Consider the following 25,140-nt stretch of genomic DNA (forward strand, 5'->3'; position numbering starts at 1 on the left):
ACTGCTGTTGTGGTTTTCGGGAGGGGAGGGATGTGGAGGGGTGACAAGACCACTGTTGCCATGACAACCACACCTCTGCAGCTGGAGGTGATGATGTAACAGTGCCACCATGTGTTGCTGCACCTCCTCTCGTGTCCTTCATACTCATGAGAGAGAGGCAAAGAGAGAGAGATAGACACAAAGAGAGAGAGAGAGACACAAAGAGAGAGAGACACAAAGAGAGAGAGGCAAAGAGAGAGAGATACAAAGAGAGAAAGAAACTAAGAGAGAGAGACAAAGACAGAGATACAAAGACAGAGAGAGAGGGGGGGATAAAGGAAGAGAAACGGAAACAGAGAACACGAGGGAGGGAAAGGGAAACAGAGAGAAACAAAGAGAAAGAAAGACAGGGAGAAATAAAGAAATGATAGAAAGGGAGGGAGAAACGCAGAGAAAGCATAAGAGAGAGGAAGATAGAGAGGAAGAGATAGAGAGAAAGAGCCAAGTGCAATGCAACCCAACAGCATGTGATTTTGATGCAGGCAACAGTTCCCTGCCTGCACCCGTCATGACAGTTTAACAAGAGATCAGTCATACAGAGACCCAGCTTCCAGGACGCCCTGCTGCAATGTAATCTCCAAAAGAAGAGAGGGAGATTATTTCTTCTCAAGAGCACCAATGCTTGTAATTTCAGTTCAAACAAATCCGGGGCACTTAAGATATGATCTCCTTCTCTTCTCCACCCCTCTATTCTTACAGAATCTCTCTTTCCATCTCAAATTGCTATTCCCGCGGCAGTGCGGCATTGATCAGACGATCAAAGCCATGTGGTTCAGCTGCACACAACAAAAGGAAAAAATGCTTTGGCAAGAGAATAAAGACTTTCATAGTAAGCCAGCAGACAGCCGGATGGCAGCGACGTCAAACGACCACCAGGGGGCATCTTTGATTGATTGATTGAAAACTTTATTAACAGATTGCAGAATGGGTACAATACAGTACGGCTCAATACACACAATTGTTAAGGGAATGCAGACCAGAGAAAGACTTTCGTCTTGCAAATACAGTACTGTTTGTGATACAAAAAGAGTCCAGAAAAGAGAGTATATACATTTGACGTAAAAACTGTACATTGGAGGTTGGGTAGGAGGGGTTGGGAGAAACACTGTACAACTGTACGAGCAAAACTGTACATTTCTCTCGCATTCACTCTCAACTTCACCATACTGTGTGGGGGAGCGGCAGGGGAAAAAGTCACAGACCTCAAACAAATTATACACTTTATTTTTAGGTCATAGAAACATGTCACAATTTGAGAATGTACATCAATCAACATCCAAATGCAAGCCTGTGCAAAGGGAACTGTGCAAAGCTGACTTGTCTTTCGCAAAAGTACCTTTTAACAATTCTTAAATAAATTAATTATTAAAAAAAAGAAAGAAAAAAAGAGCAGGTAGCTTCCTTCGTGGTTTGGAAAGTAATACTTTGACAATATGTCCGTGTGGAGAGAATGTGAGAAGCGACGTCTACTCGAAAGGCTGATTATTATCAGTCGTAGACTGATGAGAGAATGATAGCGATAGGTCACTGACTGGTAAGAAAAAAAAAGGTTGTTTGAACTACTGACCCGTCCATAATAATGTGATTAACATGGTTAACGATCATTTGAAAGGGAGAGCTTCACTCCCGTTCAACTAGGGAGTAGAAACAGTAAATAAAGTGAATGCACCACCAACACCTGAGCTGGAGACTCGATATCAAAAGACATCTGACTCTTACATCTGGATTCTTATGTGTCCCTTATCCCTCACAGAAGAACAATTCAAACATCCCAAAATCTACAGCCTATTTCTTTTTTATATACCTGATCCCAGCCCCGTTATATCCAGCCCCCAAAACAGTCCATACTAAACATACTGCGGCTGATCCGAGACCAGCGCGTTTTGGGGACTTTGTCTTCGTCACAGAGGAGAGTTCTCACTGGGCCTACGGAGAGAGAGAGAGAGAGAGAGAGAGAGAGAGAGAGAGAGAGAGAGAGAGAGAGAGAGAGAGAGAGAGAGAGAGAGAGAGAGAGAGGCTCTCAGGCCGCGGCTTCACATCTCTGGCTGAACAGCACCTCCACCACCTTGGGGTCGGCCAGGGAGGAGAGGTCGCCCAGGTCCTTGTCGTTCCGCGCCACCTGCCTCAGGATCCGTCTCATGATCTTACCTGCAGGGAGAGACGTGACAGTCAGGTCAGTGAGAACAGGCTTCAGCAAGTTACATTCTTTTGAAGACCTTTTTAATGCCACTTTACGACCATACTAGCACACAAAAAAAACACATAGTGACACTGAACTGGCAGCTGCACCTGCCAATTCAAATCTGCGCACGTTCCATACAAGTTCTCGCCAGACGCACCGAGCTCCCGGTAGCCCCGCAAAAAACAACGCCTTGTGCATTTCATATTCATATTGTTTCATCTCCTGACAGCCCCCCCCCCCCCCCCCCCAAATGTAATACCTGTGCACATTTTATTTAAGACTTTCTAATACCTTTTAAGGCCTTTTAAATTGAGAATTATTCATTGAATACTTTTTAATACCCCGCAGATACCCAGGGCCACACATAAGGCGAGTGACCAGCTGCTAAGGGGGGGGGGGTCCAGCAATAAATGTACGTTACATAATGTGAAATGAGTTAAGCATATCAGTGAGTATGATATGATATGATACGTTGGGGGAGAGCCCAGCAGTTTGGGGGAGAGCCCAGCAGTTTGAGGGGCCACGTCTGTGTTTGGGGCCTGGAAGGAGTATGGAGGTTAGTGAGACGACGGGGTACAGGCCAGAGTCACGTGGTGCAGAGACGTTACCAGAGCGGGTCTTCGGGAGGCACGGGGCGTTCTGGATGAAGTCCGGCGTGGCGATTGGTCCAATTTTCTCTCTCACTGAAAAGGAATATGAAGAAAAGAAAACATGGGAAACAAAAAAAAACAAGAAAGAAAAGAAAATCAATATCACTTCCAAGTGGAAGACATCTTGTCTGGATCACATGCATCTTGTCTGGATCACATACACATCTTGTCTGGATCACATAAATCCTGCCTGGATAATATACAGTAGATAATAATCATTGTATCCTGTAGTGGATAAGGTTGGTTGGTCCTCTCTGGCAGAGAGACGTGACTTGCATTGGCATCTGTTTCTGTATAAAGCCATTATTGATGATCACTTCATTACTGGACTGGAACTCTGGACCTTATCACACTCTGATCTGGTAATTGGTTTACGCTTAAGGTCCCCAGAGTTTGCACTGAATTAGTAAAATCTACGTTTAGCTTGTGTGCCCCTGACATGTGGAATGTTTGACAGCCTGCTCTCAGTGATCTTTCCAGATTAGATGTTATGTTATGTTATGTTTAATTAGGATCCCAATTAGTTGTCAGATTAATGACCGCTCGTCCTCACAAGACAATAATACAACAGAATACAAATACAGAATGTAATTAGTAATACAATGAAAAAATAAATAACAATAATAAAAACAGAAAGCATAAAGGAAATAAAAAATGTATATTCAACATTGAAGATATAATGAATGGTTGTATTCATTCACATTATCTCATATCTAAAAGGGTAAAATAATTAGTTACATTTAAAAATCTATACATTTTTAATAATTCAAATAAATATTCAATGAATAAAAAATAAAAAAAAACGTTAACACTTTGTATGCCAGACCCGATGATAGTCAGGTTAACTCGCCGACGCTTGGGCGCCAAACCCAAGTATAGTCGGGTTTTCATAGTTATTTCTTTTATTCGATATTTCCATTCATTACAGGCACACGGACATCTGGGTTAACATGGGGGATCATTCTGAGAATGCCAATGTGCAATACCGGCCGCATCCACCCAGGTGGCAGTATCAAGCACCGTTTGAAACATGATATCTTGGCCTGTGGGTCGATCAGAGGTCTCCAGTCGGATTTCTATTGGTCGGGCAAGGGGACCGGTTGTCCCAATCGGATTGAGAAGCGTGAATTGCTCCCGGTCCATGATGTGTGGCGGATTATGTTGGCGACACGATCTACACCAATACTGGGACTCGCGATCAGATAATTGGAATATTCTTTTTGGGGTACATCCTAGTGAAGGTAAGGCCTATATGGTATCAATCCTGCTGTGATCCAACCATGATTTCACTTCGATCACAATATATGTGTGTACCGTTTCTCCACAATGTGTGCCTTTGGTGACGATCAAAGCATCAAAAAACTACCCCCCCCCCCCCCCACCCTTTCATGCATTCATGATGAAACATAATCTTGATAATATAGATGTGATTTCAAAATAATAACGTGTATGTACAGGCGAGAAATGACAACGTTTTTAGTGAATTGCACGTATTGCTGCATAGCGTTGTTTTCTGGGATTAGACAGGATTATTCTAAAACTATAGTCATATTCACCACGGTATAAAATGGGAATGTATGGATGAAAAAATTATTTCATTTTCTCATATTGAACGATAGATAGGTGATGTCAAATGGGCCATAGGATTGTATCCATAGCTATAATATAGAATATAGTTATAGCCCTGCAAACACCGCCACGTATTCCTATACTTTAGAGTGTCGGCCTTTTAACAACACATCACGCATATCGCTCCGGTGTCCAAAGTGTTAAGGTTTAACTCACTTAGCCTCTTGAGCTCGTCCACTAGCGTGTGGTTTAACTCACCTAGCCTCTTGAGCTCGTCCACTAGCGTGTGGTTTAACTCACCTAGCCTCTTGAGCTCGTCCACTAGCGCGTGGTTTAACTCACCTAGCCTCTTGAGCTCGTCCACTAGCGTGTGGTTTAACTCACCTAGCCTCTTGAGCTTGTCCACTAGTGTGTGGTTTAACTCACCTAGCCTCTTGAGCTCGTCCACTAGCGTGTGGTTTAACTCACCTAGCCTCTTGAGCTCGTCCACTAGCGTGTGGTCTAACTCACCTAGCCTCTTGAGCTCGTCCACTAGCGTGTAGTCTAACTCACCTAGCCTCTTGAGCTCGTCCACTAGCGTGTGGTCTAACTCACCTAGCCTCTTGAGCTCTTCCACTAGCGTGTGGTCTAACTCACCTAGCCTCTTGAGCTCGTCCACTAGCATGTGGTCTAACTCACCTAGCCTCTTGAGCTCGTCCACTAGCGTGTTGTCTAACTCACCTAGCCTCTTGAGCTCGTCCACTAGCGTGTAGTCTAACTCACCTAGCCTCTTGAGCTCGTCCACTAGCGTGTAGTCTAACTCACCTAGCCTCTTGAGCTCGTCCACTAGCGTGTGGTCTAACTCACCTAGCCTCTTGAGCTCTTCCACTAGCGTGTGGTCTAACTCACCTAGCCTCTTGAGCTCGTCCACTAGCGTGTGGTCTAACTCACCTAGCCTCTTGAGCTCGTCCACTAGCGTGTGGTTGAACTCCCTGCAGTCCTTGAGGCTGACGAAGCAGTAGAGACACTCCCCCTTGACGGCGTGTGGCCGGCTGACCACCGCGGCCTCTGCCACCGCCGTGTGCTGCGTCAGGGCCGCCTCCACCTCCGCCGTGCTCATCAGGTGCCCTGTGTGACGTGGGACAGAACACATGCAAAGGTCAAAAGCTCAACTACACCTGATTTAAGGATTCATACATGTAACTCCTATGTTCTTTTTTCTTTGCCTTTCTATCTAAGACGCTCCAGAAATATTAGTGAACATGAACAACTCTCTCCCAGTTGTTAAAACTCAACTTTGTGATGTCATCAAGTATAAAATCTGAAGCTGCTCCATAGACAATTAATTGGGAAAGATGATGTTATAGGTGACACAGAGGGTTCAGAGTATATATTAACATTTTCTGTTTCAGAACTGAGAACACTACTATAGAATGAAGCTCATTTAGGTATAAAAACACAAACAAACATTATGTGGGGTCCACAAAATCAGTCTCTCATCCATTGTCAATGAAGGAGCTTCAGACTTTATACCCGATTACATCACAAGTTTCTTATTTCTCTGGCTTCTGGCTTTGGGAGAGAGTAGCTCGTGTTCGCACATATTGATTGTGTTTCCCTTGGCCATGAAAACAACACGCTAGAATTCTTCATTTGGGTGGCGTTCCCCTTTACGGTTGATTTTTATCACTATAGTTGAAATGTTTGAGTATTGTGAGTATTCCTATGATCCAGTAATACCTGTAATAATACAGTAATAGTACATGTAATAATACAGTAATAGTACATGTAATAATACCGGTACCTGACATGTTTAGTATGTCGTCTATCCTTCCTGTGATCCAGTAAAAGTACATGTAATAATACAGTAATTGTACATGTAATAATACAGTAATAGTACAAGTAATAATACAGTAATAGCACGTGTAATAATACAGTAATAGCACATGTAAAACTAATAATACAGTAATGGTACATGTAATAATATCTGTACCTGACATGTTTAGCATATAGTCTAGTCTTCCTGTGATCAGATAAAAGTACATGTAATAATACAGTAATTGTACATGTAATAATACAGTCATAGTACATGTAATAATACAGTAATAGTACATGTAATAATACAGTCATAGTACATGTAATAATACAGTAATAGTACATGTAATAATACAGTAATAGTACATGTAATAATACAGTAATAGCACATGTAAAACTAATACAGTAATGGTACATGTAATAATATCTGTACCTGACACGTTTAGCATATCGTCTAGTCTTCCTGTGATCAAATAATAGCACATGTAATAATAATAATACAGTAATACATGTAATAATACAGTAATAGCACATGTAATAATACAGTAATAGCACATGTAATAATACAGTCATAGTGCATGTAATAATACAGTAATAGTACATGTAATAATACAGTAATAGTACATGTAATAATACATGTAATAATATCTGTACCTGACACGTTTAGCATATGGTCTAGTCTTCCTGTGATCAAATAATAGTACATGTAATAATACAGTAATAGCACATGTAATAATACAGTAATAGTACATGTAATAATACAGTCATAGTACATGTAATAATACAGTAATAGCACATGTAATAATACAGTAATAGTACATGTAATAATACATGTAATAATACAGTAATAGTACATGTAATAATACATGTAATAATACAGTAATAGTACATGTAATAATATCTACCTGACACGTTCAGCATGTCGTCGATCCTCCCTGTGATCCAGTAATAGCCGTCCTTGTCCCGCCTGCAGCCTGAAAGAAGGAACACAGTAAATAAAAGCACCCGGCTCTTTACGGGACAGTCTTCTCGTTAACAGGCCTGCGCGCGGAGTGTTAACAAGTATTCCGTGTTTTCTAACGAGACGATGTTTCAGCGGCGTCTCACCATCACCGGTCACGTAGAAGCCTGGGAATTTCTTAAAGTAGGTGTTCTCAAAGCGCTCCTGGTTGCCGTACACGGCGCGCATAATGCCAGGCCAAGGCCTCCGGAAGACCTGCCAACACACACACACACACACAGAACGTCCGTTTAACGAGATGAAGATATGTATTCTCAGAGACACAATCATAAGAAATGGAGAGAAAAAACATGCATGCGAATAACAATTGAATTCAAGTTTTTTTGTGTGTGGATTTACCAGATAGCCCTCGGCCTCCCCCTCCAGTTCCTCTCCGTGCTCGTTGAGAATGGTGGGCTCCACGCCAAAGAAGGGGAAAGTCTGAAAGGTCAGATAGGGCTTCATGTTACCTTCTTTTATCAGATCACTGCAGCTTTTGTCAATAAGCGACTCTGGGCGCGGCGACGCCGGCGCTGGTTTTATTAAACATGTCCTTGATTCTCTCTGTTTCAAATATTGACATCTGCCAATAACATGGCTGTGAGTCAAAGTAGATTAGATTAGTAATCAGAGTTATATAGGGCTGCTCAATTGGACAGCCCTGTTAAATGTTCCATCCCACTGTAGTTATTTTAATTCTAATTAGTGTGTATGCTCGACCACATTGTGCACAATTGTATTTTATCTTGTAATTCTATTCTATTGTACTTCTATTTCAATTTAGTTTATATTCCATTTTATCTTATTCGACCTTTTATTTTATTCTATCGTAATTGTCTGTCTGTTAATGTCGCACCAATCGACCAAATCAAATTCCTTGTATGTGTAAACTACTTGGAAAGACCTTTCTGATTCTTCGGATTCTGATTCATATAACTCTGTATTATGCATGCATGTACAATAATGTTGTATATATATATATTTATTATTACCGTATATATATATATCCACATCTGTCTGTACATACCTGCACATAATCCTTATACATATCTGTAGATACTATATTTATACCTGCACATATCCCTTACCTACTCTTCCTAGTTACGCTGCTGGCTAGTATGACTTACTACCATAATGTCTTTATACCTGTATCACTGTACATATTAACTACAACTCTGTACATACATCTGATTAGCACTATTACTGAGTAGTACTAATTTATATATTTTATACCCAGTTTAATCACTTGCTATGTAAGATATCGCGCAAGGATATTTTCCAGGTACCTTCCATGGACACTAACTTTAAGAGTCGATCACATCACAAATGTCAACGTGGAAACAAAAGCGCCACCTACAGCAGAGCCGGGTTTCAGAGGCGTGGCGGCCGGTAGGGGAGTCAGGACATGGCCGCCCTGGAGGAGACAAGAAGACAGGTCAACAAACACAGACATCAGGCTGTAAACCGACTCTCTTCATTGTCTACGTTCATCCAACACGACGGGATGAAGTGTCCATGGAACAGAGGCCGATACTGAACATTAACCCTTTCACTACCACACCACAGAAGGTTACGATAATTACAACAGAGCATCTGCAGGTTTCAAAGTTACATTTAAGACCTTTTTAATACCAGAGCAAAATTAGAGCAACATTTAATACCAATTTCACAACCATACGAGCAAAGAAAATACACATAGCAACACTGAACACAAATTCCTGCGTGTTCCATACAAGCTCTCGCCAGATGCACCAAGCTCCCGGTAACCACACAAAAAACAACGACATGAATACAAAAACATTTCATACATTTAATATGAATTCATCGCCCTCCCGACAGCCGGGCTGCCCCCCCAAAAATACCTGTACAAATGAAATTTAAGACATTTTAATATCTTTTAAGGCCTTAAATTGAGAATTCTGAATTCAATACTTTTTAAGACTGTTTAATACGCCACAGATAGTCTGGAGTCAATGACATGATAGCTCCTAATCGGACCTTCGTATCAGGTGTTTCAACACAGGTTGCTTCAGGTCTATATCACCAGATCTCACTGTCCCACTGTACAAAGAGGTAGCATTGAGAAAGAGGGCAGGGAGGGGAACACGTACCGTCTCAGTCTGCCAAAAGGTGTCCACCACCGGGCACCGGCCCTGGCCAACCACATCATGGTACCAGTGCCACGCCTCCGGGTTGATTGGCTCACCTACAGTACCCAGAATCCTCAGGCTGGACAGGTCGTATCTGGAAGAGGGAGGACAGGGTCTGATGTACCGGGAAGCCAGAGTCATCTAATATTACGCAATAAACATGTTTTCATATAATTTCAAACCTTTATTTAAACTCGAAAGGAGACTGAGGTTTGCCTCGTTTACAGTCACGTCGAGTGTACGTACAGAGTTAAGCAAAAAAAAGTATATAAAATCATAACAATAAGACAACAAGATGAGGCAAAAAGCAAGGATAACAAATCAATTAAAACACGTGCAACTTGTTGGACAAAGGTTGGAGATAGAGTTTTTATTTTATTTTTTTTATTATCTTTTCCCCCTCCTTTTTCCTCAGTTTTTCTCCCATCCCAATGTTAGTCGTTATGCCAATTCCCAATCCCCTTCCTGGTCGCTGCGCACCTACCCCCTACGGTCGGTCTGGGAGAGTGGAGACTATCACATGCTTCCTCCGACACATGTGTAGCCAATCAACCGCTTCTTTTCACCTGGCAGCGCGGACTCTCACTGAGAGGGTGTAACGTGTGGAAGGATCACACTACCCCCCTTAGATCCTTTCCTCGCTGAGCAGGCGCCCCGACCAAACTGTAGGAGTCACTGTTTACAATGACCAGGACCCACCCACTGGCTTTCCCACCCTCTAACACTGCCAATTGTGTTAGTATGAACGACCAGCCAAGCTGGTAGCAATGCCGAGAGCTGGGCTCGATACCAGTATCTCCTGCGTTGAGGGCGAGCGCCTTGCCCACTGCGCCACCCAGCCGCCCGTGGAGATAGAGGTTTTAAACTCTGCAACAGAGGGGAGAATCTCAAGCTTTAAGGACTGTTTGAGTTCATTCCATGAGCTAGAGGGGCATCATAGCAAGATGCAGATTTACCCTGTTCCGAGCAAACTCTGGGGACCTTAAGGACCAGCCAGTCACTAGAATATGTTGGTCTTAAACATCAGGATATTGGGAATGGGATTGATTCTCTGAAAGGGGATCAGACGAAGATCATCCTCACTTCGGGGCGACAGTGACTCGGGAGGTAGAGCAGTCGTCTGGTAATCCAAAGATTCCCGATTTGATTCCCGCTCCTCCCGGGCAGCGTGTCAAACTGTCCTTGAGCAAGACACTTAACCCCTAATTGCTCCCGATGAGCAGTTTGGCACCTTGCATGGTTTGCCTCCGCCGTCGGTGTGTGAATGTGTGAGTGAGTGGGTAAAATGTGAGGAACAAATTTTAAAGCGCTATATAAATGCAGCCATTCACCATTTACTTCAATGGAACACACTAGATCTATATAAGGTATAGCGCCCTGCTCGGCCCAATACACACTCATTCACCGCAATACAAAAGGTGAAAGATGCCAGCGTTACTTTGGTGTCGTCGACAACATGGGTCTGGTGACATTCATCATCAGCCTGATGTATAGCCTCAACACACAGGTGTCAACAATCATGTAATGGAAGCTCTGACTGCTTTGTGTGTGTCGTCCCCTGTGTGTCGTCCCCTGTGTGTCGTCCCCTGTGTGTCGTCCCCTGTGTGTGTCATCCCCTCGCACCCTGCGAGCTGACAGCGTCTCTCGCGGTACACCAGTCGGTTCCTACGCCGAGACCCAGAGCGGTCGGGTCAAACGATAAGCTAAAATTACATCTGTCTAGATTTACACCTTAGAGCTCCGCCGTGCGGGAGAGACAGCTGGCCTGACTTCTCAGACAAAGCGTCGGAGTTCTTCCTTTGACCAGAAGGTGGCGTCTGGGAGTTGGGATGAAGTTGGGATCCTAGTTCAGCATTACTGATTGATTGAAAACTTTATTAACAGATACATACCTGGACGCTGTACTTTATACTGTACTTTAACCCTTTCACTACCACACTACAGAAGGTTAACCTTTTCACTACCTATACCACACTATAGACAGTTAACCTTCTGTAGTGTGGTTGTGAAAGGGTTAACCCTTTGTCGTGTGGCAGTGAAAGGGTTAACCTTATGTAGTGTCACAGTGAAAGGGTTAACCATTTGGTAGTGTGGTAGTGAAAGGGTTAAGAAGACAGAATATCTCACTCTGTAGAGTCATGTGTGTGTGTGTGTGCGTGTGTGTGTGTCTGTGTGTGTGTGAATGTGTGTGTGTGAATGTGTGTGTGTGTGCGTGAGTGTGTGTGTGTGAATGTGTGTGTGCGTGGATGTGTGTGTGTGCGTGAATGTGTGTGTGACTGTGTGTGTGTGTGTGTGAGTGAATGTGTGTGTGACTGTGTGTGAGTGTGGTCTTACTTGAGCAGGGGCTCTCTTCCGTACTTCATTAGCAGGCGGATGGCGGTGGGGGCTGTGTAGAACTTAGTCACTTTGTATTTCTCTATGATCTCCCAAAACCGGCCCACATGAGGGTGGACTGGAATACCTTCGAACTGTGACACACACACACACACACACGCCACACACACACACGCCACACACACACACACACACACTATTATCAGCATCATTTCCATCAGTTGGAGATGTGCTTTTTGAGACGTCAAGTGGCCTAGGCAGAAAGTGATTTATTTAAGGCGGGCCTAAATAAATATGGGTGGGCCTATTTTCCCATCACTAATATTGTCTTACGGTACACATTGAAATGACAAATATGTGATGCTTTTGTTAGGCTTACAGAAAAGGATAAATGTGGACCAAACAATTCAACTGGAAAAACTTAACGTTGCAAGCAAGCCCTTTTTAATGTAAATAATATCTCAAAAGAGAGAACTAACAGCCCAAAACCTTTTAAAACACAAGAGAGCATTGTATTATTATAGTCTATATACCCTAACTAAGCAGAGAATATATGCATATCTGATGCAACCTAGTGCTGGACACAACAGCATTGCATAGCCTGGCCTGGCGAACACATAACCACACCAGGGCTATCTGCAGGTTTCAACAAGTGACATTTAAAAAGTCTCAAGACCTTTTTAATACCACTTAGAGCAAAATGTAAGACCACTTTCATGACCATACTAGCTGCACTTGTGCGCCAATTTAAATTCTTGCACGTTCCATACAAGCTCTCACCAGACGCACCAAGCTCCCTGTAGCCCCGCAACATAAACCAACCACACACCTGGACATAGCCAGGTACAACAGCAACATAAACCAACCACACACCTGGACATAGCCAGGTACAACCGCAACATAAACCATGACACCTGAACATAGCCAGGTACAACAGCAACATAAACCAACCACACACGTGGACATAGCCAGGTACAACCGCAACATAAACCATGACACCTGAACATAGCCAGGTACAACAGCAACATAAACCAACCACACACCTGGACATAGCCAGGTACAACAGCAACATAAACCATGACACCTGGACATAGCCAGGTACAACCGCAACATAAACCATGACACCTGGACATAGCCAGGTACAACCGCAACATAAACCATGACACCTGGACATTAGGGGTGGGAATCACCAGTTTCATCATGATACGATACGATATCGATTCTTTGGACAACGATACGATATTTGCCGATATCACAAAGTCTCTCACGATACAATACGATACGATTAGATTCAGGTGCCTGCGATCGATATGAGATGATATCATATGCCCATTTAACACAATCAGTAACATTTAGATCAACAACAAAAAAGGTAATGAAAATATCATTTGACATTTGTATTTTTGAGCTCTTCCAGACATTTAAAGGAAAATCAATCTATTGTTTTTAATACAAATAGACCTCCTGTTCACTGTAAAGTGCCACGTTTTTATATATTGAGCTTTAAACTTTAAGCTACATTTTTTGGAACTCAAAACTCACAACCTCCCTCTCCCAAACCGTTCCTACAACAATTTGTTGATGTTGCATGATCATGTATAGGCCTACATTTATTATGTATTATATTGTTTATGTTTAAATAACATTTAAACATCAAACTCCTCTGACCTCATCTGGTCTTTCCAAAGACACGCGCACACACACACACACAGAAAGGGAGAATGCTATGCTGTAACATCTACACACACGGAGCTACTGCTGTTGTTCTTGGGCGGATATGAGACTCGCCACAGGATTTTCAAAATAAGAGTATCGATATGAATCGATCTTATTACATCGCATCGATCCGATTCGATTGTTGATAATTACATCGATGTATCGATCTGGATCGATGTATCGTCCCACCCCTACTGGACATAGCCAGGTACAAGTACAACAGCAACATAAACCACACACCTGGACATAGCCAGGTACAACCGCAACATAAACCATGACACCTGGACATAGCCAGGTACAAGTACAACAGCAACATAAACCACACACCTGGACATAGCCAGGTACAACCGCAACATAAACCATGACACCTGGACATAGCCAGGTACAACCGCAACATAAACCATGACACCTGGACATAGCCAGGTACAACAGCAACATAAACCATGACACCTGAACATAGCCAGGTACAACAGCAACATAAACCATGACACCTGGACATAGCCAGGTACAACAGCAACATAAACCATGACACCTGAACATAGCCTGGTACAACCGCAACATAAACCATGACACCTGAACATAGCCAGGTACAACCGCAACATAAACCATGACACCTGGACATAGCCAGGTACAACAGCAACATAAACCATGACACCTGGACATAGCCAGGTACAACCGCAACATAAACCATGACACCTGGACATAGCCAGGTACAACAGCAACATAAACCATGACACCTGGACATAGCCAGGTACAACCGCAACATAAACCATGACACCTGGACATAGCCAGGTACAACAGAAACATAAACCATGACACCTGGACATAGCCAGGTACAACCGCAACATAAACCATGACACCTGGACATAGCCAGGTACAACAGCAACATAAACCATGACACCTGGACATAGCCAGGTACAACAGCAACATAAACCATGACACCTGGACATAGCCAGGTACAACCGCAACATAAACCATGACACCTGGACATAGCCAGGTACAACAGCAACATAAACCATGACACCTGAACATAGCCAGGTACAACAGCAACATAAACCATGACACCTGGACATAGCCAGGTACAACCGCAACATAAACCACACACACACACACACACACACACACACACACACACACACACACACACTTGGCAGACGCAGCAACAGATGCACAAAATCCAATTGTACATCCAACAAAAACTTGATTCAGTCAGTCTCTACTGGAGAGGATATCATGAACATACAGGTCAGTCTGTGTGTCACCACTGATGCCCAGATGACAGATGAAAAGAGTCGTTCTGCTTGTCATGGTGATGAGGGCAGATAGGAGACGATTCATGTTGTCATGGTGATGAGGGCAGATAGGAGATGGTTCATGTTGTCATGGTGATGAGGGCATATAGGAGACGATTCATGTTGTCATGGTGATGAGGGCAGATAGGAGATGGTTCATGTTGTCATGGTGATGAGGGCATATAGGAGATGGTTCATGTTGTCATGGTGATGAGGGCATATAGGAGATGGTTCATGTTGTCATGGTGATGAGGGCATATAGGAGATGGTTCATGTTGTCATGGTGATGAGGGCATATAGGAGATGGTTCATGTTGTCATGGTGATGAGGGCATATAGGAGATGGTTCATGTTGTCATGGTGATGAGGGCATATAGGAGATGGTTCATGTTGTCATGGTGATGAGGGCGTATAGGAGATGGTTCATGTTGTCATGGTGATGAGGGCAGATAGGAGATGGTTCATGTTGTCATGGTGATGAGGGCAGATAGGAGATGGTTCATGTTGTCATGGTGATGAGGGCAGATAGGAGATGGTTCATGTTGTCATGGTGATGAGGGCAGATAGGAGATGGTTCATGTTGTCATGGTGATGAGGGCAGATAGGAGATGGTTCATGTTGTCATGGTGATGAGGGCAGATAGGAGATGGTTCATGTTGGGGAACATGTCTGGGGCATCGAGTGCTTCAGCGAGTGATGAAAAGACTGTGTCCATGTTCTGCATCTTCCACAGCGACTGAGAACTGGGTGCTGGCTGGCTGTACGTCTCATTAACTACTCGGCACTTGTTGAGGAGGAACTGGCGAAAGCAGCAGGTGTCTGGGTTGAGAATGATGTCTGAATGATAACCTGCTCCTCATGATGTCATTTTGAGACAAACTTAAGCAAACTGCTTTGTTTCGCCACGATTTAACCTTAATCTACATTAAACGCAGCTAGCTAGCGGGAGGTAGGCGCCTAATGCCAATCAATTAGGCTGAATGACAGAGATGGGGCTGCTCCCTATCTGGCATTTATGAAATGCACAGGCACTCAAAATAAACAGACCGATCATAGTCATCAATAATAATAATAATAATAATAATAATAATAATAATAATAATAATATAATAATAATAATAATAATAATAATAATAATAATAATAATAATAATAATATAATAATAATAATAATAATAAATAATAATCATCATATGGTAAACAAGAAGCAATGAACAAGAATTGTTTTATTTTCATTGTTCACATAGTCAAAGATATATAATTGAAGCAGTATTCATTGACTGCTATGGAGCTTTGACTCTACAACAAAGCCTTCTGATTGGGTGGGCCAGTGCACAATGTGGGTGGGCCAGCGACCACCTAGGCCCAACACTGCCTCCGCCACTGGACCGAAAAGAAAGAAGGAAAGAAAGAGAGCAGCTTCTCTACTCACCATGACACTAGTAGCTCCGTTAGCGAGGGGCCCGTAGGTGATGTAGGAATGGCCTGTGATCCAGCCGATGTCGGCCGTGCACCAGTACACGTCGTCATGGTGATGATCGAAGACGTACCGGAAGGTCAGCGAGGTGTACAGCAGGTAGCCGGCCACCGTGTGGAGGACACCCTGTACGGTACACACACACACACCACACACGACAAAAAAGCTTCAGTCAACACAGCAGATGACAACAATAGATCACTCATCCGCCCGCCTGCCTGCCAGCCAAGCGGAAGGGACACGTGTATGTACTGCAGGTGTGTATATGCGTGCCAGTGTGCCAGTGTATGTGTGTGTGTATGAGAGAGAGAGAGAGAGAGTGAGAGAGAGACAGAGGACAAGAGGGAGAGCATGAGAGAGAGTGAACAATGTATGTAAGCGTTTCATGTCTGGCTCTCTCATTCTCTCAATGGACATGAACCTAGCACTGAAATCTTGCCCGTTCCGTCCTTGATATGGGGTGAGTCAGAATTGGTTGTTGGTTGTATGTCATACTGGTTCTGATTATTCATGTCAAAAATATGTCTATAAACCATAACCCAGGAGTAGTTACTATACACCCAACTATATTTACATTTACATTTAGTCATTTAGCTGACCCTTTTATCCAAATAAGAAACTTACAAGTTCTGTGCAACAAGTTGGAAGGGTACAACTCTGGCAGCTAAGGGTCAAGATTGTTCGTTAACCCTTTCCCTACCACACTACCAAAGGGTTAAGCCTTTCACTGTGACAATACAGAAGGTTAACCCTTTCAATGCCACACAACAAAGGGTTAACCCTTTCACAACCACACTACAGAAGGTTAACCCTTTCACTACCACACTACAGACGGTTAACCGTGAACAGTGTCAAGCCTGAGTGCTACAGTCTTGAGTGCATAGTAGTATGGACATATTAGCATAGTAGGTAGTAATATATGCAAGGTAACGGCAAGGTATTAACGGTTCAGACTGAAGCCACAACAGTGACACAATGTTGTAGTCTGTTCGATACCACTGACCATCAGTAAACTCCTTGGTCTGTCCTCAGACATATCACTTCTAGAAATCCCGCTCATTATTCAATTTGTTCTGATAATACCTCATATCTGATCACAACCCCTTTATAACATCCTACCTCTGTTCATGTTCATGCCACCAAACTCATCCACAGTCAAAAATAGAAACGGTTTAGGGATAATTAATTTGAATATTATGAGTCTAATACAGAAATCAGATAATTTAAATGTCTTAATGTTGCAGACTGATGCAATGATGTGAGTGTCTCTTTAGAACCTGGTCAAACCTGGCTGGACCCTTGACTGATGTATGGTTTATGCGTAGCCCAAGGTTGGGTGCTACAAGTGGTGGTGAAGGAGGCAATTTACACCCTACATTGTGGGGAGCGCTTTGAGTATCTAGAAAAGCGCTATATAAATGTAATGATCATTCATTCATTTAGCTTCTGCACCACAGTTGTTGGTGTGAATTTTAAAAGGTTGTCTAGCAACCAGAGTTTACAAGAAAAGCAATAGAGACGCAAACCCAACCATACCATACCATGCTAGACCACGGCTAGCCCCAGCCAGGCTGAACACAGCTAATAATAATAATAATAATAATAATAATAATATAATAATAAACGTTATTTGTATAGCACCTTTCATACAGAAACTGCAGCTGAAAGTGCTTCACAACAGAAAAAAGACAAGCATAAAATGAGCACATAAAGTGCAGACATATAAAATCACAGTTTTCTACATTAGGATCTAACATCCCAACAGGCCACCTTGTTTATGGTTTGATTCAGTTTTAAATAGACAATAATAAAAAATAGACAGAGTAAAATAGTGCAATAGTGCAGTGCAATAAAATTGTAGAAATTACATACCTAGGTTCCATCCTAGAGGCAAATCTTTCCTGTGACAAAATGGCATCCAATGTAATAATAAAAAGTCAACCAACAAACTAGATTCTTGTACCGGATCTCCTCTCTGGTAAACAAGAATACCCTGAAGACTCTGGCAGGAGCACTCATTCAAAGGTACTACGACTATGCTTGCACCTCATGGTACCAAAGCACCTCAAAGGCGCTAAAAACAAAATTAAAAACATCACAAAACAAACATGTCAGACTACTGCTTGACCTGACTCCTAGAACCCACCTCACCCCTGCCCACTTTGACAACCTAGGATGGCTTAGAGTAGATGACAGAGTACAGCAACTTGCAATGGGCCTGGTCTACAAGATACACTACATGACTAAGGTACCCATGTACATGTCAAAATAATTCCCAAAGGTCACACAACACCAGAGGGAGCTCCACAAATCATGTTAAACCCAGATTCGGCTCAAACAAGGGACTAAACACGTTTCGCAATTATGCCACATCAATGTGGAACACCCTACCCACAGCTGTAAAGGAATGTGAATCACTACCCACTTTCAAAACCACTCTCAAAGAGCACCTACGAGAGACTGCAATTCGAAACTGGCCCTAACACAATGTCCTAACACAACCCCCTCCAATGTACAATAAATGTCCTATTAAACCCAATAATACATGAGACCCTCTTCTTGGGACCAAGTAAGGTTTAGTTGATAATCCAATGTACAGTTAGCCCCCCCCAGCTCCTCTTCAAACCCAGCTAAGTTCTGCAAAGCAGTTAATTGAAGTAAAAACAAGACCTCTTTTGCTCCCTATCCACATTAAATTTGAATGATAGTGAGATTTGAAATTTGCCTGACCTTTAATTAACAGGCACTTCACGATGCTGGGCACTTATTTGATAAATGATATTCTAGGCGTATCCCAGTTAATATTGATGTCGATGCTGATGTCGATGTTGATTGTATGACTGCCATTGGCCACGCCCCTCTCTTTCACCGTTGTCCCTTTTGACATAGTGAGGTATTCGATGCTCTGCAGTCCATTGATCCCAGGACCTTTACTGGATCATTTACTTCTTTTTTCCGCTTCTAAAATTAGCAGCTCCAATTATCTCTGAGCAATGAATGCATATATTAAACGTTCCATCTCAGTGGGAAGGTTTCCTAATGTCTGGAAATCTGCCCATGTGATTCCATTACATAAATGGAGGAGTTAGGAATCATTTGAATAATTACCGTCTTACCTCCAAACTTCTCTGTCTAGCTAAAGTCCTGGAAACTTTGGTAAATAATCAACTAAAGTCCTTTCTTTCAACTCACTCAATACTAAGCCCACACCGATCTGGTTTCAGAGCCAATCACAGCACAGTTTCAGCCATCACAGTAGTTACAAATTAAATAATTTCGGCACTAGACAGAGCCTTTGTGCCGCCCTATTTATTGATCCATCAAAAGCTTTTGACACCGTCGATCCCCACTTGCTGTTAAAGAGACTAATATTATCTAATATTGGTTTGCATAGAGGTGCTTGTCATTGGTTTCAGGACGACAGTGTGTGATGTCGGAATTTCTATCAATAACTAAAGGAGTGCCACACGGTTCAATTCTTGGTCCTGTCCTCTTCACTAGTATTTACATAAACAATATAGTCTCTACTTTGAATGGCTGTCAAGCCCATTTGTATGAGAATGATACTATAATAATTAGGGATGCTCGATATTGGCTTTTTTACCGATACCGATATACCGATATTGTCCAACTCTTAATTTCCGATACCGATATCAACCAATACCGATATATGCAGGGTTCCCCCCCCCCAAAAAAACGGAATAATTTCAGGTAATTAACATTACATATCTCTTGTCGTGGAATGAACACAACATTATGCATACTTTTGACAATAAATAAAATCAGAATTTGTTCTTACTTGCTTGCTTGGGTAAATACATTTTATAGAAATGTAAAAAAAAATTAAAAAAAATTAAAACCGATACCGATATTTTCCGATATCACAATTTAATGCCAATATCGGCCGATAATATCGGTAGGCCGATAATATCGGACATCCCTAATAATAATGTATTGCTGACTCTGTTCAGCTAGCAGTGGATAACCACCAACAATCCTCTGCAGGAAGCTCTCATCAAGCTTAAACTGGTGCTGAATGCTAGTAGAATGAAATGTCTATTATCTAGATCCAGAAACATAGATCATAATTGTGTAAGTATATCTACTCTAAATGGATCCACTATTGAGAGTCACTGAATATAAATATCTTGCCATTTGGCTTGATGAAAAACGTACTTTTAAATACCACATAGCCAATCTCGTTAACAAACTGAGACAAAGAATTGGGTTATTTTACAGAAACAAATTCAGCTTCCCCATGATTTGTAGAAAGAGGATTGTTGAAGTCTTTTGGATTACGGTGATGTAATTTATAGAAATCCTGCCTACTCTTTTACCCCTAGACATAGTCTATTTCTGCTCTTTTAATAACTGGTGATAGTTACGACACTCATCATTGCATCCTGTATGATAAGGTGGGTCGCTTTTCTCTATCAGAGAGACGTAATAGGCGTTGGTATCTGTTCATCTTTAAGGCCATTAATGGAAAATTGCCACCACATATCACAATGATGCTAGATTGGAATTATGGTTCTTATCTGACCCGCTCAGATGATTGCCTCATACTTTAAGGTCAGTCTGAACTTGTTATGTCTGCCTTTTGTTTTGATGCACCAGCTTCCTGGAATGATCTTCAACTTACACTAAAAATCAATACCCCACTAACCTATGATCACAAACCTCCATACCTCAGTGTGTATGTTTTCAATTTGTTCTCTCTTTTAGTTTTTTTCACTTGTGTTTTTTTAAATCTTATTCAGGCAAATGTCTTTTATCCCTTTTACATGTATATTCTAATCTGAACCGTCTCAATTTGTGACCTCGACAGCATTGCAAATGAGGGTAAGATAAGGTAAGATAAGATATTCTTTTATTGATCCCCTTGGGGAAATTTGGGCATCATAGCAGCATGGGGGGGGGGGGGTACAGGTATGGGCAGGCTAATAGTAGAAAGACATAAATATAGGCAATAAAACCTCAATGTCCTTTTCGATAGAATAAATAAAGGTTTCAATCAATGTCTATCTACAGTACGAGTGTGTGTGTGTGTGTGTGTGTGTGTGTGTGTGTGTGTGTGTGTGTGTGTGTGTGTGTGTACTACTATAAGCTGTGCGCTTGCGTCCCACCTTAGGCTTGCCAGTGGAGCCGCTGGTGTAGAGGATGAACAGGGGGTGCTCAGCGTCCAGCCACTCAGGTTCACACTCCTCCGAGGCGTCCCCCATGGCCTCGTCCCACCACACGTCACACGCCGCGTCCCAGGACGTCTGGACACACCGCCGTCATACAGTACATTATAACACACGTCAAACGACACGTATGTATTTCCATATTTGTCTGAATATACCTGCATATAATCCTTTCTATATAAACCTATTTAATTTATACACCTGCATATAGCCCATATAACAGTGTGATATCATGTACAATAATTGTCACTATTTATTATGTGCTCATTTTAACTATTTTGGTAATGATGATATAGTATGTAATGACTACTTTTAAGTAGAAAAACCTAACCAGGGACAGGAGATGCAAATTAGCCATGGCTAGAAATCCTACATGCAATGCATGTGTAGCTTGTTATTGTAACTTGCTACAATGTGTACAATGCATTGTATACACATGCATATATATATTTACCGTATATATATTTATCCACAGCTGTCTGTATATACCTGCATATGATCCTTTTTACATATCTATAGATACTATATCTATATCTATATCTGTAGTACATATACCTTAACTACTCTTGCTGTATAATGACAATACATTTTAATCTAATCTAATTCACACATCTACCCATGCTTATAGATAGATGAGAGAGATGACTTGGAGTGACGTGATTATGAATGGACTGCCAAAACCATAGGTTATATAAAAAACACAATAAGGTGTCTACCTGTAATTTGTTGCAAGCAGCTCCGCTTTTGGTCCTCAGTGCCGGGTGCTTGACAACTAGACATCTGGTGACGGTAGGAGACCCTCTGTGGGAAGAGAAAGAAGCTGTGAGATGCAGCAGGGCTCAAATAAACATCACTCCTACACAGAGCTGTCACCTCTGTCCAAAAGGCGCAACATTTTTACCAAATCCGAACATCCGTGACGACATTTGTTTTGAAAGAAAACACGACTATAACTTTTAATTGGGTGTATACAGATTACCACCAATAACAAATAAAAAAAATTAAGATTGTCTGAACATTCACAAGTGATGTAGTCATATAAGTGATGTAGTTATCAGAAAAGTGCAGGAAACATTATGGCTGTGTTCATCATCGTTTCCATGGACACAGTGAATAAAAAAGGCTGGAATTAAATCTAACTAACTTTTTTCCAACTCATCTTTGGTTCTTATTTATAAAAGAGATCTACTGACGGCACGCTGCTCCTCCCAGGACGGCCATATGTGCCGTTTCACACGTCGCCGTGGGAGACCAGCGAATTCTTCCATGGTGAGTCGGAACGCTCCACGTTGCCTGGCAACCCCCCGCCGCTCGGGCAGTGCTTCTCATCAACAGCCCTGATAACAGCTGATATGAGTCTGTGGCGGTTGCATGCATGCGTGTGTCTGTGTGCGGTGACCCGTACGCTGGGGGTGAGGTCTCATTACCGGAGGAGGCTAATGTAAATAAGGGCTGCTGTGCAGACGGAGAGGACTGATAACAGGACCGTGAACAGGACCTACTTTCCCCGGCATTTCTCCAGGGCCTCGTCCGCTATCTGCTTCAGGTTGATCAGCTTCTCCCCCCTGTAGACGCCGTCTGTACGGACGAGTGAGGGTCGAGAGAGGGGCAGGGAGGGAGAGAGAGAGAGAGGGAGAGAGAGTTGGTGCATGGTTGATGATGACGGAGCATATCAGTTGGACGTGCATATTAACAAACGTTATTTTTGATCTACTTTTTTCTCCTCCTTTTTTTCCCTGTGATTTTTCTCCCCATCCCAATTTTTACCTCTCGTGCCAATTCTCCCTCCCCTGTCCTGATCGTTGCTCGCATATGCCCCCCACTGGCCGGTTGTAGGGAGGATAGAAGCCTTGCATCACATGTCCCCTCCGATACATGTGGAGGCAGCCTGTCACATCTTTTCACCTGCCAGCGTGGACTCTCATTTGGCGAGGTGTAACGTATGGGAGGCTCACACTGCCCCCGTCATTTTCCTGACTTTGCTGTGCAGGCGCCCCAACCGACCTGTAGGAGTCGCTGTTCACAACGACCAGACTACCACCCTTCGACTTCCCACCCGCTAACTCTGCCAATTGAGTTAGTATGACGGCCGGCCCAAGCCGGAGGCAACGCCGACAGCCGGATTTTAACCCGGTGTCTCTTGCGTTGGTGACAAGCGCAATGTCTGCTGCGCCACCCAGCCGCCCCTATTAACAAACGTTATTACATTTTATTACTGGGTACCCTCTTTACCTCCCCCCCCACACACACACACACACACACACTGATAATAGCAGTCCATGCCAGCTGTGTGTTGTCACACTGGGAGGCCCGGTGGTAAAAGGGCATGTTGTTGGCAGCAGCTACATCACATCACATTGGCCACGTCACAGTAGCCACGTCCTCCACGCACTGCACTGTACCCACCTGATGTCACCAGGACCGTGCTCTGGGCATCCATGATCCTCTCACACAGAGACTCGGAGGAGAAACCAGCAAACTGGACACAGAGAGAGAGAGAGAGAGAGAGAGAGAGAGAGAGAGAGAGAGAGAGAGAGAGAGAGAGAGAGAGAGAGAGAGAGAGAGAGAGAGAGAGAGAGAGAGAGAGAGAGAGAGAGAGAGAGAGAGAGAGAGAGAGAGATGGGGGAAGATGGGAAGGGGGCAGAGAGAGAGAGAGAGAGATGGGAAGGGGGGCACAGACAGAGAGAAAGGAAGAGATATAGATAGAGGGGGGGACACAGAGAGAGGGAGACAGGGAGAGAGACAGAGGGAGAAAGAGAGAAAGACAGACAGAGAGAGAGAGAGAGAGAGAGATAGAGAAATAGAGAGAACCATGTTAGGCTTATTCATAAAGTAAAAGGAAAAAGAATAATCACACTAAATAGCTGAATCATTTCATTTACAGTTACATAATAAACGTTTTAAATAGCCATATGAAACAAGTCTCTTATTAGATTGTTCCCACTTCTCCCCGAGAGCCATTTGGGTTCTGGATGAGGTGAATAATAGTTCACAGAGTACAGGAGTGTCACGATGACAGCATTACAAATCAGGACACCACCAAGGACTCTGGACTCAGCTAATGTCACAGAGTACAAAGCGGTTAAAACTAGGATTTAATTGCGCGCCGGTTTGCTAAATTAAGAACAGAGATATAGAAAACGGGAGCACCTGAGAGTAGAGAGCGGAGAGGTTAGCATTAACCCAACCATCCCTGTCATTCTAAGTGGACGTTGGCGCAGAGCATTAATATAAGATCACAGAATTGAACGTGAGCTGCGCAGCGTCCAGGGGGAGAGATCGGGCCAGAAGTCGGTGCAGGAATAGCCGCGCGCGCTGGATAAAAGTGAACGATAAAAGCTCCCCGGGGGGGGATTTTTAACTGCAATACTAAACTCTACATGGACATGAACGGCCCCCCGGCGGATGAAAAGGCCTTGGCTCAGCAGTGAAATTACGCTTCCTGCGAGCCCTTCCAAACCTGCATACAGACAAGGGCTGCAACTAATGACTATTTTGGTAGTCGACTAATCTGTCGATTATTTTTTCGATTAGTCGACTAATCGAAAAACAATTATATTAAAAAAATAATTATATATATATATATTTTTTTGCACTACCTATCTTTGTGAAAGTGGCTTCTCAGCTCTGGTCCAGCTGAAGACAGAGCAGAGGAACAGATTGGACATTGAGCATGACCTCAGAGTTGCTTTGAGACTCTTGTCAGGACCAAACAACATCCCCAGTTATCCCATTAGTTCCCACAAACTGTTA

The 25,140-nt window shown here is 42.9% G+C and overlaps 1 protein-coding gene across 2 annotated transcripts in view; it reads right to left on the reverse strand.

Annotated features, from left to right (window-relative positions):
- Positions 1-1,278: 1,278 nt before the first annotated feature.
- Positions 1,279-25,140, reverse strand: part of acss2l (acyl-CoA synthetase short chain family member 2 like) — a 42,980-nt gene continuing 19,118 nt past the window's right edge. For both annotated transcript variants that reach the window (XM_084327102.1, XM_084327101.1), the window contains 14 exons: positions 23,794-23,866; positions 22,890-22,965; positions 22,104-22,188; positions 21,328-21,465; positions 16,157-16,327; positions 11,719-11,852; positions 9,346-9,478; positions 8,592-8,648; positions 7,595-7,675; positions 7,342-7,450; positions 7,140-7,208; positions 5,371-5,547; positions 2,830-2,904; positions 1,279-2,187 (listed from right to left, as the gene is read on the reverse strand). In XM_084327102.1, coding sequence (XP_084183228.1) covers positions 2,060-2,187; positions 2,830-2,904; positions 5,371-5,547; positions 7,140-7,208; positions 7,342-7,450; positions 7,595-7,675; positions 8,592-8,648; positions 9,346-9,478; positions 11,719-11,852; positions 16,157-16,327; positions 21,328-21,465; positions 22,104-22,188; positions 22,890-22,965; positions 23,794-23,866 — 1,506 coding nt within the window. In that variant the 3' untranslated portion in view covers positions 1,279-2,059. The remainder of the gene's footprint in view (positions 2,188-2,829; positions 2,905-5,370; positions 5,548-7,139; positions 7,209-7,341; positions 7,451-7,594; positions 7,676-8,591; positions 8,649-9,345; positions 9,479-11,718; positions 11,853-16,156; positions 16,328-21,327; positions 21,466-22,103; positions 22,189-22,889; positions 22,966-23,793; positions 23,867-25,140) is intronic.

Source organism: Notolepis coatsorum, assembly GCF_963971535.1.
Source record: "Notolepis coatsorum genome assembly, chromosome: 13".
NCBI lineage: Eukaryota > Metazoa > Chordata > Actinopteri > Aulopiformes > Paralepididae > Notolepis > Notolepis coatsorum.